General features: G+C 36.5%; 1 protein-coding gene across 1 annotated transcript in view; it reads left to right on the top strand.

The window, feature by feature from the left end:
* spn-E (tudor domain containing 9 protein spindle E) overlaps nucleotides 1-24,415 on the top strand; it is a 114,986-nt gene that overhangs the window by 79,036 nt on the left and 11,535 nt on the right. Inside the window, exons 18-22 of the mRNA XM_083137970.1 lie at nucleotides 545-772; nucleotides 3,675-3,821; nucleotides 6,704-6,844; nucleotides 8,562-8,704; nucleotides 15,908-16,042. Of these exons, the coding sequence (XP_082994096.1) occupies nucleotides 545-772; nucleotides 3,675-3,821; nucleotides 6,704-6,844; nucleotides 8,562-8,704; nucleotides 15,908-16,042 (794 nt within the window). The remainder of the gene's footprint in view (nucleotides 1-544; nucleotides 773-3,674; nucleotides 3,822-6,703; nucleotides 6,845-8,561; nucleotides 8,705-15,907; nucleotides 16,043-24,415) is intronic.

Raw genomic sequence — 24,415 nt, 5'->3', positions numbered from 1 at the left:
TCATAAACCGGGATGCCCCCAGGCATCACTCCTGGTTTTTTCAAAGCAAGAAACCATTTAACAGCATCTAACAAATCGTAGATTAATGTTTTGAAGAGTTTTGCTCATTACATTACGTGGAGTAAAAAGTAATACCAGATAACTAGTGAGCAAAGGAATGTAAAACCACACAACTGGTGTGCAATACACTAAGCCTCATGTTTGACCATGTTGACAGTTTTTTTGCACCACTTATTTGAAGGAGAGCATCATAGACCTCTCCCTCTTGATATCTTAATGGAGTTCAGGTATCGAATCTGGTTTCCCACCTTATGGCACTCAGTGGTTTTAAAGTGAGACTACTATGTTCCTTCAAAATGGTGGGTCGGCGTATATTAACTTCCAAGTTAATAACATAATACAATATTATAACTTTCAAGTTTTCAATAGGCTTATTTTTTTTTTGTTCTCTTCAAATTTTGCCCCCTATCCTTCCACTGGCCCTGATTCTGCAGTAGCTGTAGTATTAAATTAATATATCAAAATATAAATGTATTTATTTTAGGTATTTTTTATGGATTATGGCAACACTGAAGAAATGTGTGCATCTAAACTTTATGATATTGGAGATGACGATGTAAAGAAGCAGTTGATGGAGATTCCAGCCCAAGCTTTTGAGTGTGTCCTGGCAGGCATTCGTCCATCAGTTGTTAGAAGCAACAAAGGCCACTGGTGTGCTGGGGATCTGGATACATTCAAGTGGTTGATTGAAAGGAAAAATGTGTTTGGAAGGGTAAGTAACCCTTGTTTTTAGTTTTGATATATGTATATCATACAATTATTTTTTTACCTGTCAACCAATACTTTTTTCCTTTTGCATTGTGATTATTTTGTTAGATACTACCCTTTGAAAAACTATATTTTCTGGATAACAGAAAATACGCAGGTTTGCAAAAGAACATAGACTTGATGGTTGTTTGCAAAAATATTGAGTTATTTGAAATAGTTTTACTAATTAAAAATTTCTGTTAGAGATGGGTTGATATAATATTTCTGCCAGTACCAATCAAGTCCTGATGTAAAATTGCATTTTTCAATGAAATATTTTCATGTATAGAACCTGGTGATGGCCATGGATTTTGTCTTGGAAAAACATCTCCATACTTAGATATTTAATTTAGAAAATCAGGGTATATAAATTATTCCTTTATATTCATAATAGTAACAACAATACAGACTATTTGTAGAAATATTGTGTCATAAAATTAATGATGACTAATGCCGTACATCTGTGTACGAGTAAGCTGTTCTAATAGGCAGTTCAGCTTCTAAATTTACGTTGTAGCTGATAAACGTTGATAGTTACAACTGTGTTCGTGATATGAATACAAAAATAAAGACTTTTATTATTCTTCATTAGTCTTTCTGCCTTTCTGATGTTATGACTTGCTTATGTCATTTCAGATCTAATTCACAAAATACTTAATTTTCATATTACTTTTATGGAGGTAAGACAACAAGTGGTGAAAAATAATAATACATGTCTTGACAGTGTAGGGTAACTTCCATGTCTTGATCAGTGACAATACCAACACCAATATGTATTTTGCACATGCACTGCTGAAATATGAGTCCACATTGATCAGAGAAAATTGCAGGGGGGGGAGGTGACTCCTGTTTCGAGCAGAAAATTTGATCTCTTGTGTTTATTGCTTCAACATAAATACTGCTGCAAGAGACATGAAAGACTATTCTGGTTGCATCTAAACAGGAAAATCTCGAGAAGCCAATGAAGGAAAAAAACTCTTTATTTTAGATAAATACAACTGCTTTCAAGTACCATGTGGAATGCTTTTCTTTCAGTTTTGTGAAAGGCAAGTTCTTTGCAAAAATCGCTGGTGTATTCCCCATCGCTTCCATTATTGTCATAATATCATTTAAATGTACTCATAATGAAAGTACTCCACTTGAAAATACCATCCTCCTCTCTGACCCAACCAGCGATTGACTGGAACTAAAATTTTGCTCTGGCATTTTCATTAATCTGATACACAATGTAAACAATGTGCATGACAAGTCTGTGGACACATTGATGTATCGTGGTAGCAATTAGCCCCATATTTTGCAATCTTTTCCTGCATTCAGCATTCTGTTTTAGGGGGAAATTGGGCCAAAGCAGGGGATGGATGCCACCATCACCACTGAGGGCATATCGCTGTACAGCCTTCCCAACTTCATGGTGCATTATTCTAGCTGGCAGTTTATTGCTCCGGCCTAAAAAGATCTCCCAATTTTCCTGTAAAATATACTTCCAGGTGATAAGACTAAAGCAAAAAAAGCATGCATTCCTCTCCATGCTGTGCAGCTGTGCCATAGACCCCCATTGATTTCTGGCACTGATGATATCGGTGTCAGAGATGACAAGTTTATCAGTGCTTTTATCAATCTTAATGTGGTGATGTATTGTAAAGTAGTGATGGGCAAACTATTATGTTATTCCTCTGTTCACATCTATGCAGTTTTATTTTAGAATATATCTATTAGAAGGTGGAGAAATCTGATTTTATCTTGTGGATAGAGAAGTAAAAGAAACAGCACCAAATACGAGGGTTATTTTGTAAGTAAGGTCAGTTTTGCAATAAAGACGAAGTAAGTAAATGTTTGTCACGAAACCTTTTATTTTCTGAATTTACATACGCTTCTCTATTTTTCTACTAAATTTCCTTGCCGGTTTACAAACTATGACTTTTTGGATACACTCATCATAGAACTCTGCCGCCTGTGATGATAGCCATTTACTCAAGGAAGCTGAGTTAATTGTTCCTTGCGGCAAAAAGTCCACTAACAAAACACCCTGCCTGTCCCAAAACACAGTTGCCATGATGCTGCCGGGAGCCTGCGCGCGCACTCATTCTCACGCTCAAATGCAATTTTAAACAGACCTTGTGCCTAGCGACTACCACCTCTTCTGCCATCTGAAGACCTTCCTGGGCAGCAAGCATTGACACACTGACGAACAAGTGAAAACGATCGTGAGTAACTGGCTATCATCACAGGCAGCAGAGTTCTATGATGAGTGTATCCAAAAAGTCATCGTTCGTTACGATAAATGTTTAAACCGGTAAGGAAATTATGTAGAAAAATAGAGAAGCGTATGTAAATTCAGAAAATAAATGGTGTTTTGAGAAACATTTACTTACTTCGTTTTTATTGCAAAACTGACCTTACTTAAAAAATAACCCTCGTACATTGAGAACTTAGGTTCAAGCTTTTGACTCCCTCTCAGGGACGAAACAGTTGGAAGATGAGGGGAACTTTGCTTGAACCTAAGTTTTTGATGTTTTGTGCTGTTTCTTTTTGTTCTCTGCCAGCATGTGGCATAAATCTTTTGTTAGAAGGTACTTTTTCAGTAGCAACCAATAATTGATTCACATGTACAATATCGGTACAGTATTGTATAATGCCTAAAATATAAGTAATATTCATGTTTGATCATAAATTTAATCACTGCAAATAGTTTTAAAAGTACTGAATTTTGTGTATTGTAATTGGTATAGAGAAGAAACTTTTAAGATAATTGGAATCATTACATATAATATTGTTATCAGCCTGATTTAGTGATAATCACATTGTAGTTTTTGTTTTATTATAACTCTCAAGCTTTATCTAATTTGTTATATTTTTTTATTTTGAAGGTTTATTCAGTTGTTCACAGCGTGGTCTCCATGGAATTAATAGTACATTCTTTGAAACCTAGCAGACACCCAAATGAAGTAAATGTCAATCAGTGGTTAATTCAGAAAAAGATTGCAGAATGTGCTGAAGAGAGTTACCTATCAAAGGTATGGCTGTTTTGTTCATTGTGCTTTCATAATGTGTGCATAAATTATGAACCAACTGTAGGAAAATTATTTAAAATTTTTATAATCATTATGTGATCACACATTGTCAGTGTCACTTTTGAGCGATAAGTATTTTTTCATGCACCTGAAGTGGAGGTAAAGTATCAGATGTATAATTGGGTTGGAAGGTAAGTTTGGAAAGAGTTTGTGTTGTTTTTTAACAGCTGTCACTAGAAGGAAAGATTAATTATTTATTTTTCACAATGGTATTTATTCACAAAATTGTACTGAACTAAAACAAAGTATTGACAAAAATAACACTGAAAAGTGAAAATATAATAATACTATTTATAATAATAAATAATCAATGTTCTTAGTTATTATGTGCAATGAAACATATTCTGATGTGCCTCTTAAGAAGCTTGATTTTTGTATTAACTGTATGAAAGGGAACACTTTATTTACAGGGAAACTATTGGTGGAAGGGGTGTTTGCCCTCCGCAAGACTTCCTAATCCAATAATAAATCGTCAATTAACGGATGTAAATAACAATCAGTGGCATGCCCAAAGGGGGTGATTGGAGTCATAAGCCAGTATTTCTAAAAAAAGAAGAAACATCAAATGCAGGAAAAGATGGCAAAGTGAGGGCCGACTATTATAAAAAGTATACGTAACCCCATAACCCTTTCGAAAATCCTGTGCGTGTCACTGATAATTTATTGTGACGTTTAAAAATGCGTAAGTTTAACAAAGCTTGTTTTGTTCTTCATGCTGATCAGGACTGGATACATATGCAGCTCAAAGTGGAATCTGAACCATTCTGCACATCTTCAGGACATTTTGATTACAGTATATAAAGATGCTTGGCGTCCAGCTATAAATGATCACCCCTCCAATTACCCAGGACTTCTAAAAATAGCAACTAATTACCAATTTACAGAGTAAACTGAGATTTCACAGGATCAGATGCATAAACTGAACCTAATAGGTGGCAGTTAGAAGCAGTCATCCACCATTCCTACCTTCGAAAGTGGATCCCGTTAATCCATTATTGACTTTCACAGCACGTCTTGCTTTTGTCCTTAGACATTCATTATCATACTTATTTCCAATTGTTAAATAATTTTTGACACAATATACCCCCTAACAAGTCGATTGTGTAGTAAGAGGGGATGTTTTTTTTTTTGGGGGGGGGTGCTTGTTTATATTATGTTGCTTTAAAGTTGGTTTTACAAAAGGTTAACTTTAAATATATAATATATCAAAAACAGCAAAAACAAAAGAGAACCACGCTTTACGCTGCCACACGCAGACCCTATTCCACGTGTGGTGTTCCGTATAGTAACAGATATCCCCTGAGATATCTGTTAAGCAACAGACGAACTTTAGCCTAACTTTAATAATCGGTAAGTAGAGGAGGGCTTAATAGGCTTATGATTCACTAAAATGATAGAAGGTCAGACACCTTTAAACGACATATTTATTCATTGAAAAGAACACCGCTTGTGGCATAGCTGCCACCAAACATGAGCACTTCACTGTACATGACATAAAAAAGATATACAAAAGATTTTGTACTTACATATCAGCCGTTTTCACACTATATCAATCATACCTGGGGCCGTACACACACTATTTCACTCTTTATTGCCACATCCCGACACATGGACAATTTTGGGGTACACCACACTAAAAAATTAATATTATGTGCTTCCTTGGTGTAACAAAGGCTTTGGGGGAGTGATAAATGAGTTTTCCTGGCTTTTCTTGGATGGATGGCTAAGAACAACTTGGATATTCTCTGATATCCTATGGATGCTTCTATGGCGTCAGTTCTGCCGACCATGTGGTCTGGATTTCCACATGGGATGAGGGACACAAAACTCGCTATTTTGCTGAATTTTCACTGGGATCCTTAAATGCACTTGTGGACACAATATCCCACTTGGTCACACACACTTAGGCCTGTGTTTACTGTAACAGGACCTTAGATCCCTTTTCCCTTTATGTATCCTTTGTTGCTGGCACAGGTGGCCATTCACACACTGGATTTTACCAGCAACCTCCAGGAGACCTGCTCTCAGGTGGGTCTGTAATACAAGTGAGCTTGAATAGCAAGCTCAGAACACAATAGGCCATCTGAAAGTCTCCTCTGTGACGTCACAGCCTTGACGGCTTCTCATTGGCCAGCTGGAGTCCTTTGAGATCTTTCCTTGTCTTTGGGAGAATTGCCACTTTCTCCCACCAGATGGCAGAGTTATCAATTGCTTAAAAAGTATAAACAAAAGTGTTTTTTCAGCTTTTCTGGCTTAGTTATGCCAGATAATTGCAAATGAGTTTACTTTTAATAAATTAGGCATTATTTTACCTATGGGTGAGTGTTATCTCTGATTTTCAGTAAAGAATAAAAGGTTTAGTAAACATGTGATTTGGAGCACATGGTTTTTGTTCTCCAAAATGGCTACTGTTAGCCTAACAATGGTTGGTTCTTTATAAATAAAGCATTTCTACCCCTCCCATGAGTGACAACTGGTTGGTAAACATGACCCATGATTCTAATTGGGGGTGGGGGGTATAAGTTTCTGGGAAAATAGCTCTCACAAGCTTTCCCTGATGCCAACCTAATGGCCCTTGTACTTAGGTTGGCCTGTGGTTATTTGTGTGTGGGCATGTATGCCCAATGCTGATTTGTCATAGTAGTCCTTTCTTACTGACACTTGAGTTTCACCTCTCCCTTATGCTTTCCAGTGTTTTTATTTACGTGCCCCTGAAAAACGTAAAATCGGGGTTTGACTATATACTTCAAGATATAAGCTTTAATTTATGAACAAATGCCACAATTTCCCACTTTGTTAATAATGCACTTTACTTATAATTTCAGAAAAATCACAGCATTAGATTGCAACATGCGGAACTGGAGCCTGAACAGAAGATCTCGTTTGAGCAACAACAATTGGCCTCTGATAAATATCACAAGACTGTGGACCCTGATCCACCCGCTAGGAGAGAATGCAAAATAACGGTAAGAATTTCCAAAGAACATGTAAAAACATGAAGTAAAAATCTGCCAGGGATATAGGTGTTTTCAAATTCTTCAGGTGTTGACCAAATGTGTACTTCGATTCTGAATTTGAGTCTGTTTCTAATACCTTCTGTGGTTTTCTTGATGGAATAAATGTAAACACCTCAACCATTAGGTGGCACTAAAGTCACTTTACACTCATGAAACAATAAATGTATCTGTAGTAATGTCATGAAATTAATGCTTATAATTTGACATCAGTATTTTACCAGTGGTGTTGTTTGGTATCTCTGATAATGGAAGTTTTCAGGTTGTTTCTTACACAACGATTGGTAAGGAAACAAACAAACAAAAGACTGTCGCTGAGTATAGCAGTTCATTTCAATTGCCATCGTGTGTTATTGTTCCTGTCTCCTTCTTGTTTACCATAGAAGAAAGAATGTTCACTTTGAAAAATTGTTCAGTGTATCTGCTGTTTAGAAAGTCTTGAGAGAACATTTCATGGGTAATCCACCATCACATAAAGGTATTTACAATCTACGAGACATTTGAATCGGAGGTACTGTTACGGATGCACCTCGGTGTGTTCCAGACTGACTCCAGCTATGTGTTAAAACAGAAGGAAAACATTTTGAATACAAAAAGTGATGTATGTATTAAAGATAATAAAATGACTGTAATTTTCAAAGTGTAAAGTGACTCGTGCCACCCTGTATAATTATCTGGAAGTTCCCAAGCCTAATAAGAGAAAGTATCACTGTTTATATGGAAAACCTTGATTTTATGTTTTTTTTTCCAGTGACCACGGTGGAAATATTGGAAAATTTTATGGCATGCTACTATCTTAGAACCAAAAGGGTTAAATGTATAATGCCGGAGAATGTAAAACCCTGCAATGCAAAACCATGTCTCCACTGTATTAAAACGTGTACTAATAAGTTATATTTTTTCCAGTTTTTTACATGCTCACATCCCAATATATATCTGTTGTTTAATTTTATTGTTTTTTGGATTCTTCCATTTGAATTATCTTGGCACAGACTTGTACCGCTCTATAGAAAAACCATTTAACATTGGGACACCCTCCCTCCCCCTTTCCCCCCAAAATGGAGGATATAATTGTTGTAACTATTTAAACAGCTTGCATGCTCATAGGAGGTGTTGTTTTGTAGATGATCCTGAACTTGACGGAACTTGTTAAAATGTCGTCACTCCAAAATTTAACCTTAAAATTAATAATGTAATTTACGGATGGAGCAGATTAATCTGTACTCTATTGGTATTGGCTGATATTGGCTTATCATTTTATTGGTAAAATTGCCAATTATTGTATCGATCTGATATACCTATAAATATATTACAATTTAGTGCAAAATTCTGCCATTTTGCTATAACCTTTATGGATCATCTGCATGCCATATTGTTTTTAAAAAGTAAATGTCTAAATATGCAACTTCTGCACTGCAGTCACCTCAAAAAATATTTATTAAGGAGTTCAATAAACTATTCGGGTTCTTCAAGGAATACTTGGAATTTTATGTCGGTACTTTAAACCCTAATTTAATTTTAAAGTTAATATTGCCTAAAATATGCATCACGTGGGCTAAGCTGATAAAAGTATCAAAATCTATGAATATGAGGGGTAGGATCCTCAATCTAATAAAGCATTGTATTTGTGCTGTTAATAATATACATTTTCTTTATTGTCTCTAATTAGGTAAATTTGCGAGGTCCTCACAGTCCTCTGGAAATGAAGATCTACAGCCTGACCCGAGCAGGAAGCTGTAAAGATGTCATGATTGAGTGGAATTCAGTGAACTCTGTTCTGCTTGACACAGATCCTCAAGATCCTCATGAAAGGTGGGTAAATGAATTTTTAAATTCTAGAAGGCACGCTGTTAAAAATCACCAATAATTGAGTGATAGGACACATAGAGAGAGAAGTTAAGATTTTACCAGAGCTCATTGCGTTGTTTGCAATGGTGGTAATGCTTATGTAAAAAAAAAAAAAATCATCCAGAGAAATTGGCACTTGTTGAACACAACATTTGTCAATGATAAACAGAATTAAATTCAGCACCCCACAAATCATTGCAGAGTTGTTACAAATGCATCATAAAGGAAGTATTAGATATTTGTAAAGAAAGCACGATCTCAACTGAAATGTTGGTTTTGAAATATCAACATTTATTTTTGAAAGATTGTATTCAGCACACCCTTGTACCCACCACAATTGACCAAAGTGAATGAAAAATGTAAAGTAAGAATCACGAACCTTCCGACCTTCTGTAAACAACCGTCTCACTTTGAGTAATGTATCACTCCGCGCCAGCTGTTTGTGGATGACGCGGCCATCATATGCTGCTCACTCGCAACCTTTAATTTTACGTAACATGGAAAAACTTCTTTTTATTTTAACTGATAATCTACACATTGAAGTATAATAAATTTTCTAGAAGTGATTAAATACGTGTTCTTGTTCAAGAATGAACATATTTTTCTACGCCAAAAGTCCCATTTATCTGACACTGGGTTAACAGATCCCCCTTCCCCCCTCCTCTCTCAGTATGACAGCGCCAAAGTTATACGTACAAGAGAGTGAGAGATTCGTTTCAGTAAATTCAAGCCTTTTGGTTTCATTGCTTCCTCTTCCACCAAATTATTGCCCAATATTGTTGACATGTAGAGTATTGTTTTCTCCTTTGTGCAACAAATATACCGCCAGTTTTAGCAGAAGCTAAACAAAGATAAGCCGGGGAATAAAAGGAGATTGTTTATCTTTCTCTCTGTTTCTTGTGCACTAGAAAACAAGAAGACTATAATAAGCACATTATTTACGCACGTCTCATGCAAGTAATGTATTTTCTTACCTTGATTCAGCAGTTCCTTTTTGAACTTGAGGCATTTTCGGCGCTAGACATCATCCTGTCAGAGTACGGTCTGTCAAATTTGCTTCCCAAAAAGGAACTCAACGTGGCACAAGAGGCGATTTAACGTCGACTGCTAAAATTGGGGAGATCGTCATCAATCATCACTATCAACATCTTCCCCACAGTGGACAGGACGGCTCTTTGATTGAAAGAATACGAAAGCACCTCGCGTTGTATTGCGCTTCTCAAAATCGGTGTACTTGTTTATACGAGCAACAACGTGTTTTTTTTCGCGGGAATCACAACTTGACCAGTCGTTTTCCTTTCTTTCACCACACCGAAAATACAAAGACGCAGACACACAATTACACTTGGACACCAACTTCACTGCTTGCTCAGGATAGCACCGAAACAACGTCACATAAACGTTAAGAACAACCTGCTTCTTGCCACTTTTCAAACGGCTGTATTTCTGAAAGACTACTCTGAAAACACGGGAGACCTTCCTGCACGCATGGAAGTCGCCATGTTCGAAACTGGCGCTATTTTCTTACTGTTCACGTGATCGATTGTAATTTATACAATAACCATGTATTATTATTATAGACAGAAACCTTTAATGAAAATATATTTTAAAATGTATAATGCAATGTAATTTACACATTCTTCTTCCATTAGCTTACTTTCATAGAACGGACTACATGATGCGGAAGAAATCCGTTATTAGGCTGTTGCCAACCTCAATACTTCTCACTAAGTCAAGTACAGAAACGGAAGTGGTATGTCGAATGTCGGCATATGATAGTGTGATTTCACATTGTCAGTGACGATCCTCCGAGGATGGGGTAGGGGGTGAGACACAGGAGTCTATCTATAATCCAGAGGTGTTTACCATCCGTGTGGTGACATCCTCACACTCCGGAATACTTTTGCGGGTGAAGGAGGGCAGGCCGTAGGGTGAGGGAGGTTGATTTAAAATGAACACCTCTCAACAAGAGAGAAGAAAAATGTGACAATATTTAAAAATTCACCCCCAAATATGCATTTTATTTTATATGTAGCGTATAATAAAATGTGACTGCCTCAAAATATTTATATCTTTTACAGTCTTCTTTCCCTACTTTTATACTTCTCTAAGTTGCCGTTTTAAATGATTAGTTTCCCTTGGTGTCTTTGCTGCATAATCCAGCATTTTTGAACGGGATGAAAAGGACATACGAGTGTGTTTTTGGATGAAGTAACTTTAGAGATGTTGAAGTACACTCTGGAAGATACTGGAATGTGTGACATTGAGGTGTAGATCGACACGCACTTTTGTCATTAGTTACGAGACGATGAGGGGTAGGTGATATTTGAATTCCAAATTAGTTAGCCGCCCCCGTGACGGAGTGGTTAGCACATCACGCTACGATGCCAGGGGTCCCGGGTTCGAATCGTGGCCTGGGCATGGATGTTTGTGAATGTCCATTTATCGATGTCATCATATCATCATCATTCATCCCCATCGCAAATTAGCCATAAGTGGCACAAGAGGGGAAATAAAATAAAGCAAATCAATCAAACCAAATGAGTTATTTCCATTATTTTTATCTAATTAATAATTATTAATTTAGTCAATCAAATCATATGTATTAGCTTACTTTCTTTATCTATAATAATAAATCATAACACTTTCAAACATGAAATAAATTTAATGAGGAGACCCCGGTTTCAAAACGTAATTCATCTCAATGTGTCACATTCTTCTAGCAAGGTTTTTTTTAGTATAATATGAGAGAAAATTAATCCTTTGGTACGGAACCATCTTACTCCTGGGGGATAAGATGTAAATTTTGTATTTGATTTTTTTAATTTAGCGTTGCTTTCCTTCCACTTTTGGCTAATCCCGATGATGAGTATGAGTGATCGTCAGATGAAATTGATGAAGAGACACTCACAAATAACACCCGAGCCGGAACTTCGGTGATGAGTCTGAAAGTCGGCCACCAGGCAAGATGTACATTTTTAACCTTTTTTTTCACATACATTCAATAACTTTCAACAGGTCATCAGTGATAGATACGTACACTGCTTATTCCGCATCTGTTGACAAATGGAATGTTTTTACACCTTGTAAGCTATGTGGATTATTTTTTTTCATAAGTTTGCAACACTGTTAGGGTACACGTGCTTTTGTTTACAGAAGGTCTGAAGTTCTATGATTCTCACTTTAGTATGTAGCAGTAACACATTCCTAGAACCATGCAAAGTTTGATTGAAAAATAGGCCTATACTACTTGGGAAAAAAATAACAACAATGTATAAGAGTGGTAGTGTTGGCAGCTTTTGAAAAAAAAAATTCTGGAATATCGCTTGTAGCGTTGGGCCTGTTGACACCGGATGTAGAACTTGCATTTGTCGCACCTTCCTTGACGGACAGGAAGGGAAAACGGCACTTTTTGCATTCCCAGTAAAGATAGAATGTGCCGATTCTTCTGCCTCAGGATCAGACAAGAAGCACACTGTTGCCAAACCGATTCTTGCTAAATGGTGGCTTTCTTAGAATTTGGACAAAACAGATGTTCACCCTCCTCCCTCCGAGTGGAAAATTGACAACAGGATTTGATCACCATTCGCTTCTTTGCTCACAGAGATTTATGGGAATCCTTTGTAGTTGACGGAAACGAAAAAGAAAATTGGGGAGGGAGCTTATTTGTGAATTTTTTTCTTCTTGTCTGCAGCGTTAATAAGAAGGGTTTGCCAACCTCTGCTATCTGATACTGAATAAGAACTGCACTACTTCTTTAATGGGAAGTCATTTAGATTCCTAAGGAAATACGATTGGATTGTCTATATTTCACTGTAAATTATTTTTGATCTGAAGTTTTTTCACGAATGCTATGTCATTTGGTCATCAGAATGAAGCTGAAAATGTATAAGCTAAAGTGATTTTTTTTCTATGGGCAAATGAGCGATATTTTACTCACTGAAAAATATTATTGTCAAATCAATTGTTGGGGGGAAGGGGGAAGCAAAGTTCGGACACATGTATTATTTATTCTGCCTAGGGCAGAGAACGGTTTATTTTATACAGATTATGTGACTCGCATGTTGTACAGTGACGGAGTCAGGAAAAGTGAGTGGATAATAGAGGGGTGTGGCAATATTCTCTGGAAGCAGTCAAATTTAGTGCACATCTAAATACCATTAAAATGGTTATTTGGGCCAAAAGAGCATATATGTATTTACTTTTTCTTATTCGCTGGGAAGCCGTGGTCGCCTATTTAGTAGGGCACCTGACTGCCGCACTGGAAACCTGGGTTTGATTCCCGGGGTGGGTGATCTAAGCTGCCTCATAAAGTGGCTCTGGAGCTCACCTAGCCTCAAATAAATGGGTACCATGGGGAAACCCTGGGGGGTAAAGGCCACCCAAGCATGGTGCTGATCACATCACCTCCAAATTGGCATAGCGTTGCCTTGTAATCAAGGGGTCCCGGGTTCGATACCCGGTGGAGGCACAAGTGGTTCGGATCCCTCTTTAAACTGTAGGTCCAGTCCCGATTAGCCTTACTGTGCATAAAGTGGACTTAAAACAACAAATCAAACCAAATTGGAATAGATCGAAGAATAGGGGGGTAAAGGTGGCCAGAGTGTGGTGCTGATCACATCATTTTCCACACACCCCTATATATGTTACCCGTCATGGTGCAAAGTGCAGGGGGAACTTTACCATCACTTTTTCTCATTTCCTTGGGAGGGGGATTTGCTCTTTCTTGCTCGTGTGGAAGAGAGAATCAATTAGCATAAAGGCGAAAAGCTATCGTCCCCTCTTCATTCCTCTGTGGTGTACAATTAAGCAGTGACTCCTGGATACGTAAATTCTACGAACATAGCGTACTACAAGTAAAAAGAAAAGTCACCCATCTCCCCTTTCCGAGCTCATTAATCCGCAACTGGTATGCACGATTCAGCCCGTTTCCTTTTTTTAATGCTTCTATCTGCGTTGAAAATGTTGCTTGTATGTCAGTAGCATTGTGGTGACAGCATTAGAGAGCTTAAAGCAGTGATCCTCCCCCCCCCTTTTCTTTCCTTCTGCAACATGGCCAGGAATGATCACACTTCTGATAAGACTTTTCTTCAACAATTGCATTAGCGCCTCTCCAGCACATGTTCGACTTCCCTCCCCTTCCCCTCCCTCCCGTTATTGCAGTGTGGTGTCTGCAAGCAGCGGGTGCCAGTGTTTTCGTTTTGTCTCCTGGCTCCAGAGCAATAACTCATCCATCCTAAAGGGAAGGAAAAGGGCATTGTTTTGAATCTCGCCTCAGAAGGTTGTTTTGCTTTTGAAGATTACAAAACACTAACACCAGATACAAAGCGACCAGTTAAAAGACAGCCAATTTTTTTCTTGTTTTGCCTTCTGATAAACATCTTGAACTCTCAGAACAGTGCAGGAAGGAAATGCACACGATGCTAATAATAAACTCTATACTTTTCTTGTTAACCATTCACCTGTTGAAAATAAATCGCGAAATATTAAACTTAAACGGGGAGGGGAAAAAAACTGAAACAACACTGCTAAATTCAACAATAAATCATAGATTAATATGGACGTAAATAACAATCAGTGCCATGCCCAAAGGAGGGGTTGATGGGGTCATCAAAAGCAGGGAAAGATGCAAAATAAGGGCTGACTATTAAAAAATATATATGTAACCACCCTTACCAAAATCATGGGCACGTCACTCATAACAATTCCCATATTGGGACGGGAAGTCAAAAAATGCGTAACTTTGACAAAGCTTGTTTCCAGTTGTTTATGCAGTTGGGCTGATCGGAACTGGACACACATGCAGCTAAAGTGCGATCTGAATCATTCTACATGTCTCCACTGTGAACTGAACACTTTGATTACCGTATATAAAGATACCTGACGTTCAACTATAAATGATCACCCCCTCCAATTACCTGATACTTATAAAACTAGCAACTAATTACCAGTTTACAGAGTAAATGAAGATCCCACACAATGAGAAGCATAAATTGAACCTAATAGGCGGTAGATAGAAGCAGTCATCCACTGTCCCTACCCTCGAAAGTGGATCACGTTAATCCGTCAGTGATTTTCACAGCAAGTCTTGCTTTTTTTTCCCTTACAAATTCATAATCATACTTCTTTACCATTGTTGAATATTTTTGAAGTCTTTTCTTACTGACACTTAAGATTCACCTCTCCCCTATGCTTTCCTGCATTGTACGTTTTTTATTTACAGGCCCCTGAAAAACGTAAAATTCGGGGTTCCACTGTATATGTAAGTGATATACATCAGGGGAAAAAGTAGTGGTTAAGGAGTTATAGCAGATTTTGTAAAATCTATCCCATAATACTCACAGGGAAACAAAGGCCTTTTTCAACTCCACTTGTTAATAACAGTAACAATGGATATATTGTTTTGTAAAGCCAGTATGACCTTCATTTGTATACTAATGTACAAAAAATGCAGAACTGACATATCATATGTAGTTTTCAAGAAATCTTGAATTGCTGCCATGTGGTGCTGGGAAAACCTTGTCCCGTTCATTCTCAACATGTTTACAGGCAGTTGGAAGACTTTTTCTTGTCCAGCCACTGAACATGAAACAGAAATAGCGCACATGATTTTCTTGGATGATTAATAAAAATCTTCATATTATCTCCAGATAAACAGAAGGCTTACAAACCTAGCTAATAACTTTTCAACGAACTGTTTGTAAAACATTACCAGTGTTATTATATTCAGTCTACTATTCATGTTTGCTTATTTTCATCGAACAATTTCACTAATCCAAGCCCAAATTGTAATTAATAGGTTTGAAATAACTACTCGATATGCTAATGGAATAATGTAGCTTGGTCATGGTGCAATATCTTCAAATTTCTACGTTTCAGTGGGAATGGGAAGTTGTCGGAAAGGTATATAGTATACAGAAAATATCTAAGTTGTGGTAAATGGGGTAAGACAGTGACTGGTTTGGTAGTTCATGTGGTTATTGCACGGACGTAGAATGTGGCACATGCAAAACCCTGCTTCAACCACAATTTTCAGACAAGTGTACCAAATAATAATCTAATAAGTGGCGTAACCAGTATTCACAATTAAGATAAACCAAACTACATTACAAGAATAAGTAAAAATGACTGTATACCTGATTAATTGCTTAATATTTTTTTTCTCAGGATGCTGGTGGCAGCTTGTGTTGGGCAAAATGCTCAGGGAGACAGACTGACACTGAGGCACACAACAATGATGCCAAACATCCACGGATTATCCTCTCTTATTTGCCTGTTATTTGCCCCTGTGATTGAACTCAGGTAAGTGGTTATTTTAGTGTAAGTTTTTTAGAGTGACTATTAGCTTGGAATTCTTCTTAGAGACAGGGCTGATTAATGAGCATAGTAATTATCAGAATGCCGTATTTGTTCATGGATAATTACCAATAATTTTGCCAATTTGATATTTCTGTAAATTTATCCAGTTCTGTAATTTTTGTAATTTTTTCCACCTCAGTGTAAGAGTAAAGTGTTTATTCAGGTCTCTCCACTGTACTGAAAATTCATAAAAATGGAAAACATGTAGGAAAATTAGTGAAAAATTAAATACGATTGCACATGCAGTGAATATGGATGTTTTCACCTATTTTTGAACACTATTTTGCTGTATGAGGAGAAAAAGGTTTTACAGAATAGTGTCTCATCTGACCATAAACCTATACTTTCATTATTTTCACTGTAAAAATATATTTTAAACCAGGGGACAGTTGGTTAAGACATTACAGAGTGGTGTGTAAATTTATTTTGAAATACTTGGAAAGGTCAGCAAATATAATCAGACATTAAGATTTGAGAGATTGAAATACAGTTTATTTTTATAAGGTGAAGTCCATCATAATCATCTGGTTTCATAAAGTGATTAAGGAGAGAATTATATTATGCGCTGCACAAAATTTTTATTTTATATACTCGTATTGAATCTGATTAAAATGCTATTGTCACTTTATTTTATGCCAGAGTTTTTTTTTAAAGTGTGAAAGTTCTTGGGATATTTAGAAGAGAAAGCAAATAAGTTAATATGTTATAAGCTGATATTTACCATGTGTTGATTAGTTGCTCTCATCTCTGAGTCTGTGAATCTCAAAATTGCAATGACCAATGTCCGTTGAGAATGAATGAATGAATGCATTCAGGATGTGACGAAGCTGAAAATTTACCGATGCCGATGTACTCACCGATAATTTTTTGAACCGATTCCGATACATAACAGAAATGGGATGTTATTTTCAGCATGACAAAAATAAATTTGCTATGTACATTTCTATTGCATATCATATGTATATACATATATATTCTCAAGAGATGCAAATGTACATTTCCATCTAAAAAAAAATGGTTTGAAAGAATTAACATTAGTGCACAAGCAGTTCTTTTAAATGCAAAATAAATTCCTGTTCTTAATGTTGTAAATTTAATGCTGGCAGATTCAACTTCAGAAACACGAATTTTGATGCACTTCTGGAAGTAACCTACTTCTCTTATTGCAAATCTGTCCAACTACACTGAATACTGATGCAGCAGGTATGCCCAAGTATTTTCTAACCACTTGCTTCAGGTTTTGATACTAATTTTTTAATTTCCAATACTACAGCGGATCCTGGTCACGTGAACTAGTTGGTTCCGCAATGTACTGTTTTATTACTGATTTTGAGGTAGGTTGATCCTCTGAATGAGAGTTTGCAATAACTTTATTATAAAAATCTACAAATGATGAAGAATCATAACCTAATTTTCAATAAATCTTACAAAATTAAAATATAAAACTTATTAGAAGGTAAACTCTAGTATTACCTGTACCGGATTAAATATGGGATTTTTGCTGATATGTCAATTTCTGGCGATTTTCATACATCTGTAATTGGCTTCGGCACATCCCTACATTCATGGTATGGTGCAGTAAATGCAAGGAAAGTATTGTATGTCGACCGTTCCATGTTTCCACATTGCTGTGTTGTTCATCTTGCAATCAATTAATTTGGAAGGTTCATTGTCTTGAATAATGTACGAGGGTCACTATTTATATTTTGAGCCTAACAATGAAAAAACAGGAATTTGGCATTGAAAACTGCTTTATTGTTTTTCGAAGTATTCTCCTTTATGGTATGACGGTATCATAATGACTACCATCATAATGTGAAAAATAAAATAATTTTATTACTTGAAATTTACGATTTGAGTTCGTATTTGGTGGTTTAAATTTGTAGGAAATTAATTTGCATCACTTTGGCTTTGTTTTAATGGAAGTACGTATGTAAACTTCAAGCAATTAAAATATTTTTATAATTCAGCGATGTAATTTGGTTTGTGAAGTATCCAGAATATGCTTACCATAAATTGTCAATTTATGCAAAATCGCTCATATGTTTGCTTTCAACAGCTTTTGCTTGCTCATTCATAAATGTATGGGTACAAACATGTATTTAATATGTATACTAACACGTACAAACCATTTAAGATAAGTTTTGGCAGAATTTCGACGATAAAGTTACGATTTGTTAAAATGAGCGCCTTGAAGAGTAATCCCAAAGTTGTGAAGTAATCCTAAAATTGGAAACATAGCCAACTCACATAAAGGGAAAAATCTAAGTTGTGCGTAAATAACCTTTTTCCCACAAAAATTGTAAAACTTAAAATAACTTAAAAAGGTAAAAAGAAAATACGTAAACATGTGATAGAATATTGTAATATCTGTTTTATTGTATCTAATTTATTTTACAAGCATTTTCATGCATAATATCTGTACAATTCTATATTTGTCACTCGAAAAATTATAACAAGTTTGTATTCTGTGCTTAAGGTTGTAACAGTGTGAGTATTGATACACTGCCTCATCTAAAAGAGGAACGACGACTAGTATGGAGTGGCTAAAATTTTCGGGGAACTATTTAAGTATAACAATGAAGATTTGTTCATCAAATGTGATACAGCAGTGCAGATAAGTATAATATTTGCATTCAATACTTGAAATTGCGTCGCAAAGTGCATAAAAGGTCCAGAGGACATTAAAATAAGTACCCGATGGAATCACGTAAAATGGCAGCCATCTTCGCTTGAAACTGAATTTTCAGATAAGTATTAAACATGCATGTAGCTACATAAATGAAAGGCCTATTTTGAAAATACGAAAAATTCGCTTGCTTTGAATGTGGAAAGTCTATAGAACACACAAACACATATAATTTGTCTTGGATAGTTCTTCGTTATAATCGAGCGTTTAGTGCAAATCGTCTCGTAATAAATCTTGGAAACTTGGAACAATTTTCCATATGCTTATAAGTTGACTTGAGATCGTGACTAATATGTAAAAGAAGTTGAAATATGAAAATGTGATATAGAAATGTAAAATCTTAGTTGATTATATGAATGTATGCTTTATACGGTGTATGAACGAATACTTCGTACTTGTGAAATTTATTTATAATACATTGTTCATTAATACTTAACATGTGGTAATTTTCTTTATTTCTGCAAAAGTTAACACAGTTATTTGTAAGGTTAAGTTGATATATGAAAAATTTGGATTGAACTTTTGGGCAACTTATGATTTGAAATATTAAAACAATTTATTAATCCCTTTTTAAAAAATGTATGACCGTGTCATTCAGTAAGCCGAGGAAGAGCGTCATACATATCAGATTATGGAGACTCATTTACGGCACCTTATGTCTCCTGAGTAGTTCAGTTTGTACGTCTCATATATTTAAGATTGATGAGACTCATTTTGTCTCAATAATATTAATTTATATCGACTCATTTTCCATCTGTAAGATGATGATGTTGAAATTGTAGTGTACCTATTATTCGAATAGTGAAACTCATTTTGTTTCTTGACTGATAGGGAGTGAAATATTTAAGTTGTGTAATTCTGTATTTATTTTGCTAGTCTGTTTCAATATTTTAACAATGACGGAAACTGTCAAAGGAAATTTCACGCTGTCGGACATTGTTGATATGCTGAATTCATTCAAAGGTGATATTAAGGCTGCTTTGCAGAAACAAGCAGAGCACAATACCAAAATAGATACTTTTTTGCAAGAACAAGCAGAGCATAATACCAAAATAGAGGCTGCTCTGCAGGTGCAAGCAGATGCAAGTAAAGCTGACACAAAGGAGCTCAAAGATCTTAAAATGGAAATAAGTCAATTTAGAAATGAAGGTATAGTTGGAAATGACAAGTCAGTAAAAGATTTGCATGCCATTGACAATAAAGTGAATGTAGGTCTCGGAAACTATGAAAGTGAAAGTCAACCTAGTGTTACAAGTTGTACTTATGTATCACTTAACTACAGTAATAACACACATGTTTTAGATGTAAGTGTTGATTCAGAGACTGATTGCAATATCAATTATGAACATGTAGATGCACGCATTGGTGATGTTTGCAAAAGTCATAAGAGTGAATATTTGAATAATCTACCTAACCTACTTACGCATTGTGCACGTACTGAGTATGTAGAAAATAAGTTAGAATCTAAGATTCCACATGTTAACATAACTAGGTCACATGTGAACTTGAGAACTGAAAGTGTTCAGCAAAATGCATGTAACTTTAATTATAGTTACAGTGCAAGGCGCTTAGGTTTCACATGCATGTTAGTGTACGATGTTACTTGTAACAGTTCAGTTAGTGATCGTTTATGGAATTTTAGTGCAAAACACAATTATGTTCATGATGGTATGGTAAGAATACTCAAATCACATGATGCAGATATGAAAGATGGTAGTGATATCTCCATACCGCTTATCAGTAGTACATTTTTAGATTTAGAAATGAGTAATATGTCTACAGTAAATAAGACCTGTACACCTGATTTGATCTGCACAAGTCTTAGTTTAGTGAATTCTGCTGTTAACTCGCAGAGAGGTCTCTTGTATACATTGAGCTTTCACTCTAATGGTGATAATCTTACGAACAACAATCTGGTAGTTATGAATGAACATAGTGTAGATTGTGGTAATCTCAAACAAAATGTGTTAAGTCACGGAACTAGTTTGAATACTGACTTTGTACCAAACAACACTAAAACAATGTGCTGTAACAAAAGTACTCATCCTGAAGTGAATGTTACTTGTGAGTATCTTAAGAATTGTTTGCATGGTAGATTTAGTAAGAGTATGAACAGGGTATTATTTCTTCGGAAATTACCGAAAGTCCAGTTGAGGCATAGATATTCAAAGTGTAATAAGGTAAAACTGAAATTTAGGACTAAGAAGGTTTTGTCTAACCGCACAGGTGCAAAACGAAAAATAGTAACTCATCCTAAACATGTAAGAAAAAGAAGGTTCAGACCTAAATGTTTGAAATTATGGAGGAGACAAATTTCTCTTGATGCATCCTTTGCATTCTCCTCTCATACTTGTGCATTGACTGTCAAGTCATGCATGATCATGCATCGTACACATGTACGCAAAAGACGTCGCAATGGTGTCATGAAGTTAAAGTTAACTTCACACTTGTAATGTCGTAGACTTACATTTAAGCATCGGATAACTTACCTTTAAAGTATCTTAACGAAGGCATTGTTGCAAGGTGCAGTCATGTCTTATTACATTTTACCTGATAGTGACATAAATTTTGGAGGGGTAAACAGAGTAACATGCATAGTGTTTATCGTCTAGGAGTAAGTTCAGAATTAAAGAATAATGAACTGAAAATGGTGTACACTCTTAGGGATTGTACATGTTGGTAAAAGGTATGTTATGTGACATACATAATTTTGTTAGTATGTGAATATGAAACATGCAGTTTAGCATAATAGCTTTATTGCGTACATGTAATATCAGATACTGATAGTTAACTAGAATACTTTCAATATGACAGTATCGGTACATACTCTATGTGATCAAAAATATCCGGACACTCAGTAGAATTAGGGCGTAAAGTTCGAAGCCTCCTCCATCGGATGCACTGGCAACCAACAGCATGTGGGGCCACCCTTGACCTTGATGACAGCCTCCACTCTCGCAGGCATACTGGCAATCAGGTGGCGAAAGGTATCTTGGGGAATGGCGGCCCATTCTTCGCGGAGTTCCGAGATGAGAAGAACAGTGGATGTTGGTCGGCATGGTCTGGCACGAAGTCGGCGTTCCAAAACATCCCAGAGATGTTCAATGGGATTCAAATCGGGGCTTTGCGCAGGCCAGGCCATAAGTGGGACGTTGTTCTCTTGAAACCACTGTCCCACATGGCCCACAGTGTGGACGGGTGTATCGTCATGTTGAAACACGCAATAATCATCCGCGAACTGTTCTTCGATGGTAGACAGCATGAACGTTTGTAAAATGTCAACGTAATGATGTGCCGTGACAGTACCATGCAAAGCAACGAGGGGACCAAGCCCCTTCCAGGAAAAAACATGCCCATACTCTCAACCCACCTCCACCGAATTTCACTGTCGTCACAACACAGGATGATAAATGTCGTTCATGAGGCATTTGCCACACTCACACACAACCATCAGATTGCCACATGGTATAACGCGATTCGTCACTCCACATCACGGATTTCCAATGTTCTAATGACCAGTGTCGTCTCTCCTTACACCATGCGAGGCGGCGCTTCGCGTTTCATTGGGTGATGTGGGGCTTATGGGCAGCCACTCGTGAATGGTAACCGAGTCGTCATACCTCACGTCGCACAGTCATGCTGCTAGGATTACATCCTGCCCTGGTTTGGAATTCCTGTATGATGGTGGCGATCGCTGATTGCCGGTTCTCTCGCACTACCCTATTCAACACTCGGCGGTCTCTGTCTGTCAACATGGGCGCTCGGCCAGAACGTTTTGCGGTTGTACACGTCCCATTATGTTTCCACTTTACTATGACATCGGCGACAGTGGATTTCAGGATGTTTAGGATTGTGGATATCTCACGCACTGACTTGTTACTCCTGTGGCACCCAATCACTTCAACACGTTCGAAGTCTGTAAGTTAATTCAACAGACCCATTCTGCTGTCTCGTGCACTATGCTGCCTGTAGTGGTCCCTTGCTTGCCTCACCTCACTGTAGATGGCACCACAGAGTGGCCTACTATGCACAACACACATTTTGACTGGTGTCCGGATATTTTTGATCACATAGAGTATCTTAATTTGAGAAATTGTGGATTGTGTAGCTATTAGTTATGTAGCTTGACATGATAAGTCAAGAATACAGTGCAGTTTCAAAGCTGAGATAAATCAACCACAAATGCAAACTGTAAAATTGATAAATATTATCAGTTTGTTTATTCCATGCTTTTAAGGTTAGCCCGTAAGTGGTAGTATACCTTATGCATGAAATAAAAATATTTTTAGATTGATGACTCTCGTAGTTATTCAATACTAATGAGGTCAGCCCATTGTTGGTAGTATACCTCATACTTCTAAGATGATAATATGATATATTTGTAAGGTTCTTAGTATGACATTGAAGCTTGAAAAATGTGAGTTTTGTAGATCGGAAATAAAATTTTTGGGTCACATTATTACTTCGCAGGGGTATAAGAAAGATCCTAAGTATGTGAATTCCATAATGAATTTGCCTGTACCCAATTCGGTTAAGCAATTGCAAAAAATCTTAGGTTGTTTTAATTGGTTGAGCAAATACATAAAAAATTATGCTATCATAGCACAACCTATGTATGACTTGTTGAAGGCCGGTAAGAAATGGCAATGGAATGACCAAGCTTCTACAGCTTTTAAAACACTAAAAGATAAAGTTAGTGAACATGTACTTTTAGCTTTTCCTAACTTTTTATACACTTTTTATGTTCAAACTGATGCATCAATAATAGGTGTTGCAGGATACTTCTATCAGCTGATTGATGGTAACATTAAACCTCTCGGTTTCGTGAGTAGATTGCTCAGAAGTTATGAAAAATCATACGCTTCTACAGAATTGGAGGTTTTAGCCATATTGTTTACAATTGATAAGTTCTGTTCACTGTTAAAAGGCAGACATTTTATTATCATAACTGACCATAAGACACTTACCTGGTTGGAAACTGTGCATACATGGAATGCACGTTTAACTCGTTGGTTTGTACAATTGCAACAGTATTCCTTCCAAGTACAATACTGTAAAGGGTCGGAAAATATAATTGCTGATGTTCTAAGTAGAACATTTCCGATGCAAGAAGACCTGTTATATCATGTAAATTCTTTGCAGTTTAAGGAAATAGTAGAGCCTTTCATTGATATAGATGATTTGATAGTAGCTCAAGAAAAAGATGGAGATTTGAAGGAAATTAAGCAATATATTTTGCACTCTTCAATTCTTAATGATAATCCAAGAAGTAGGACTTGGAATGAATGTTATCTTCTAAGAGACAATATTTTATGTGTTAGAGACTTTCATAACGTGCAAAAAATTAGAATTTGTGTTCCAATTACATTAGTAGGTTCAATATTGAATAAATTTCATGACTTATCGGGACACTTTGGTGCAAGTCGTACACTTTCTCAAATATATAAATACTTCCAATGGAAAGGTATGAAGAAAGATGTACAACAATATGTAGCAGACTGTGATTTATGCATTCGCACTAAACCGAATAAGCATCCATCTAAACATTTAGCCAAAGTACACATTACCGACAAGCCTGAGAAAATATTGTTCATTGATTTACAAGGTCCATTCACCATGGGTCCTAA

This window comes from Lepisma saccharinum, chromosome 16 (assembly GCF_977018435.1).
Source record: "Lepisma saccharinum chromosome 16, izLepSacc3.1, whole genome shotgun sequence".
Taxonomy (NCBI): Eukaryota; Metazoa; Arthropoda; class Insecta; order Zygentoma; family Lepismatidae; genus Lepisma; species Lepisma saccharinum.
The sequence above is the reverse complement of the archived record's forward strand: the minus strand, read 5'-3'. Positions and strand labels throughout refer to the sequence as shown.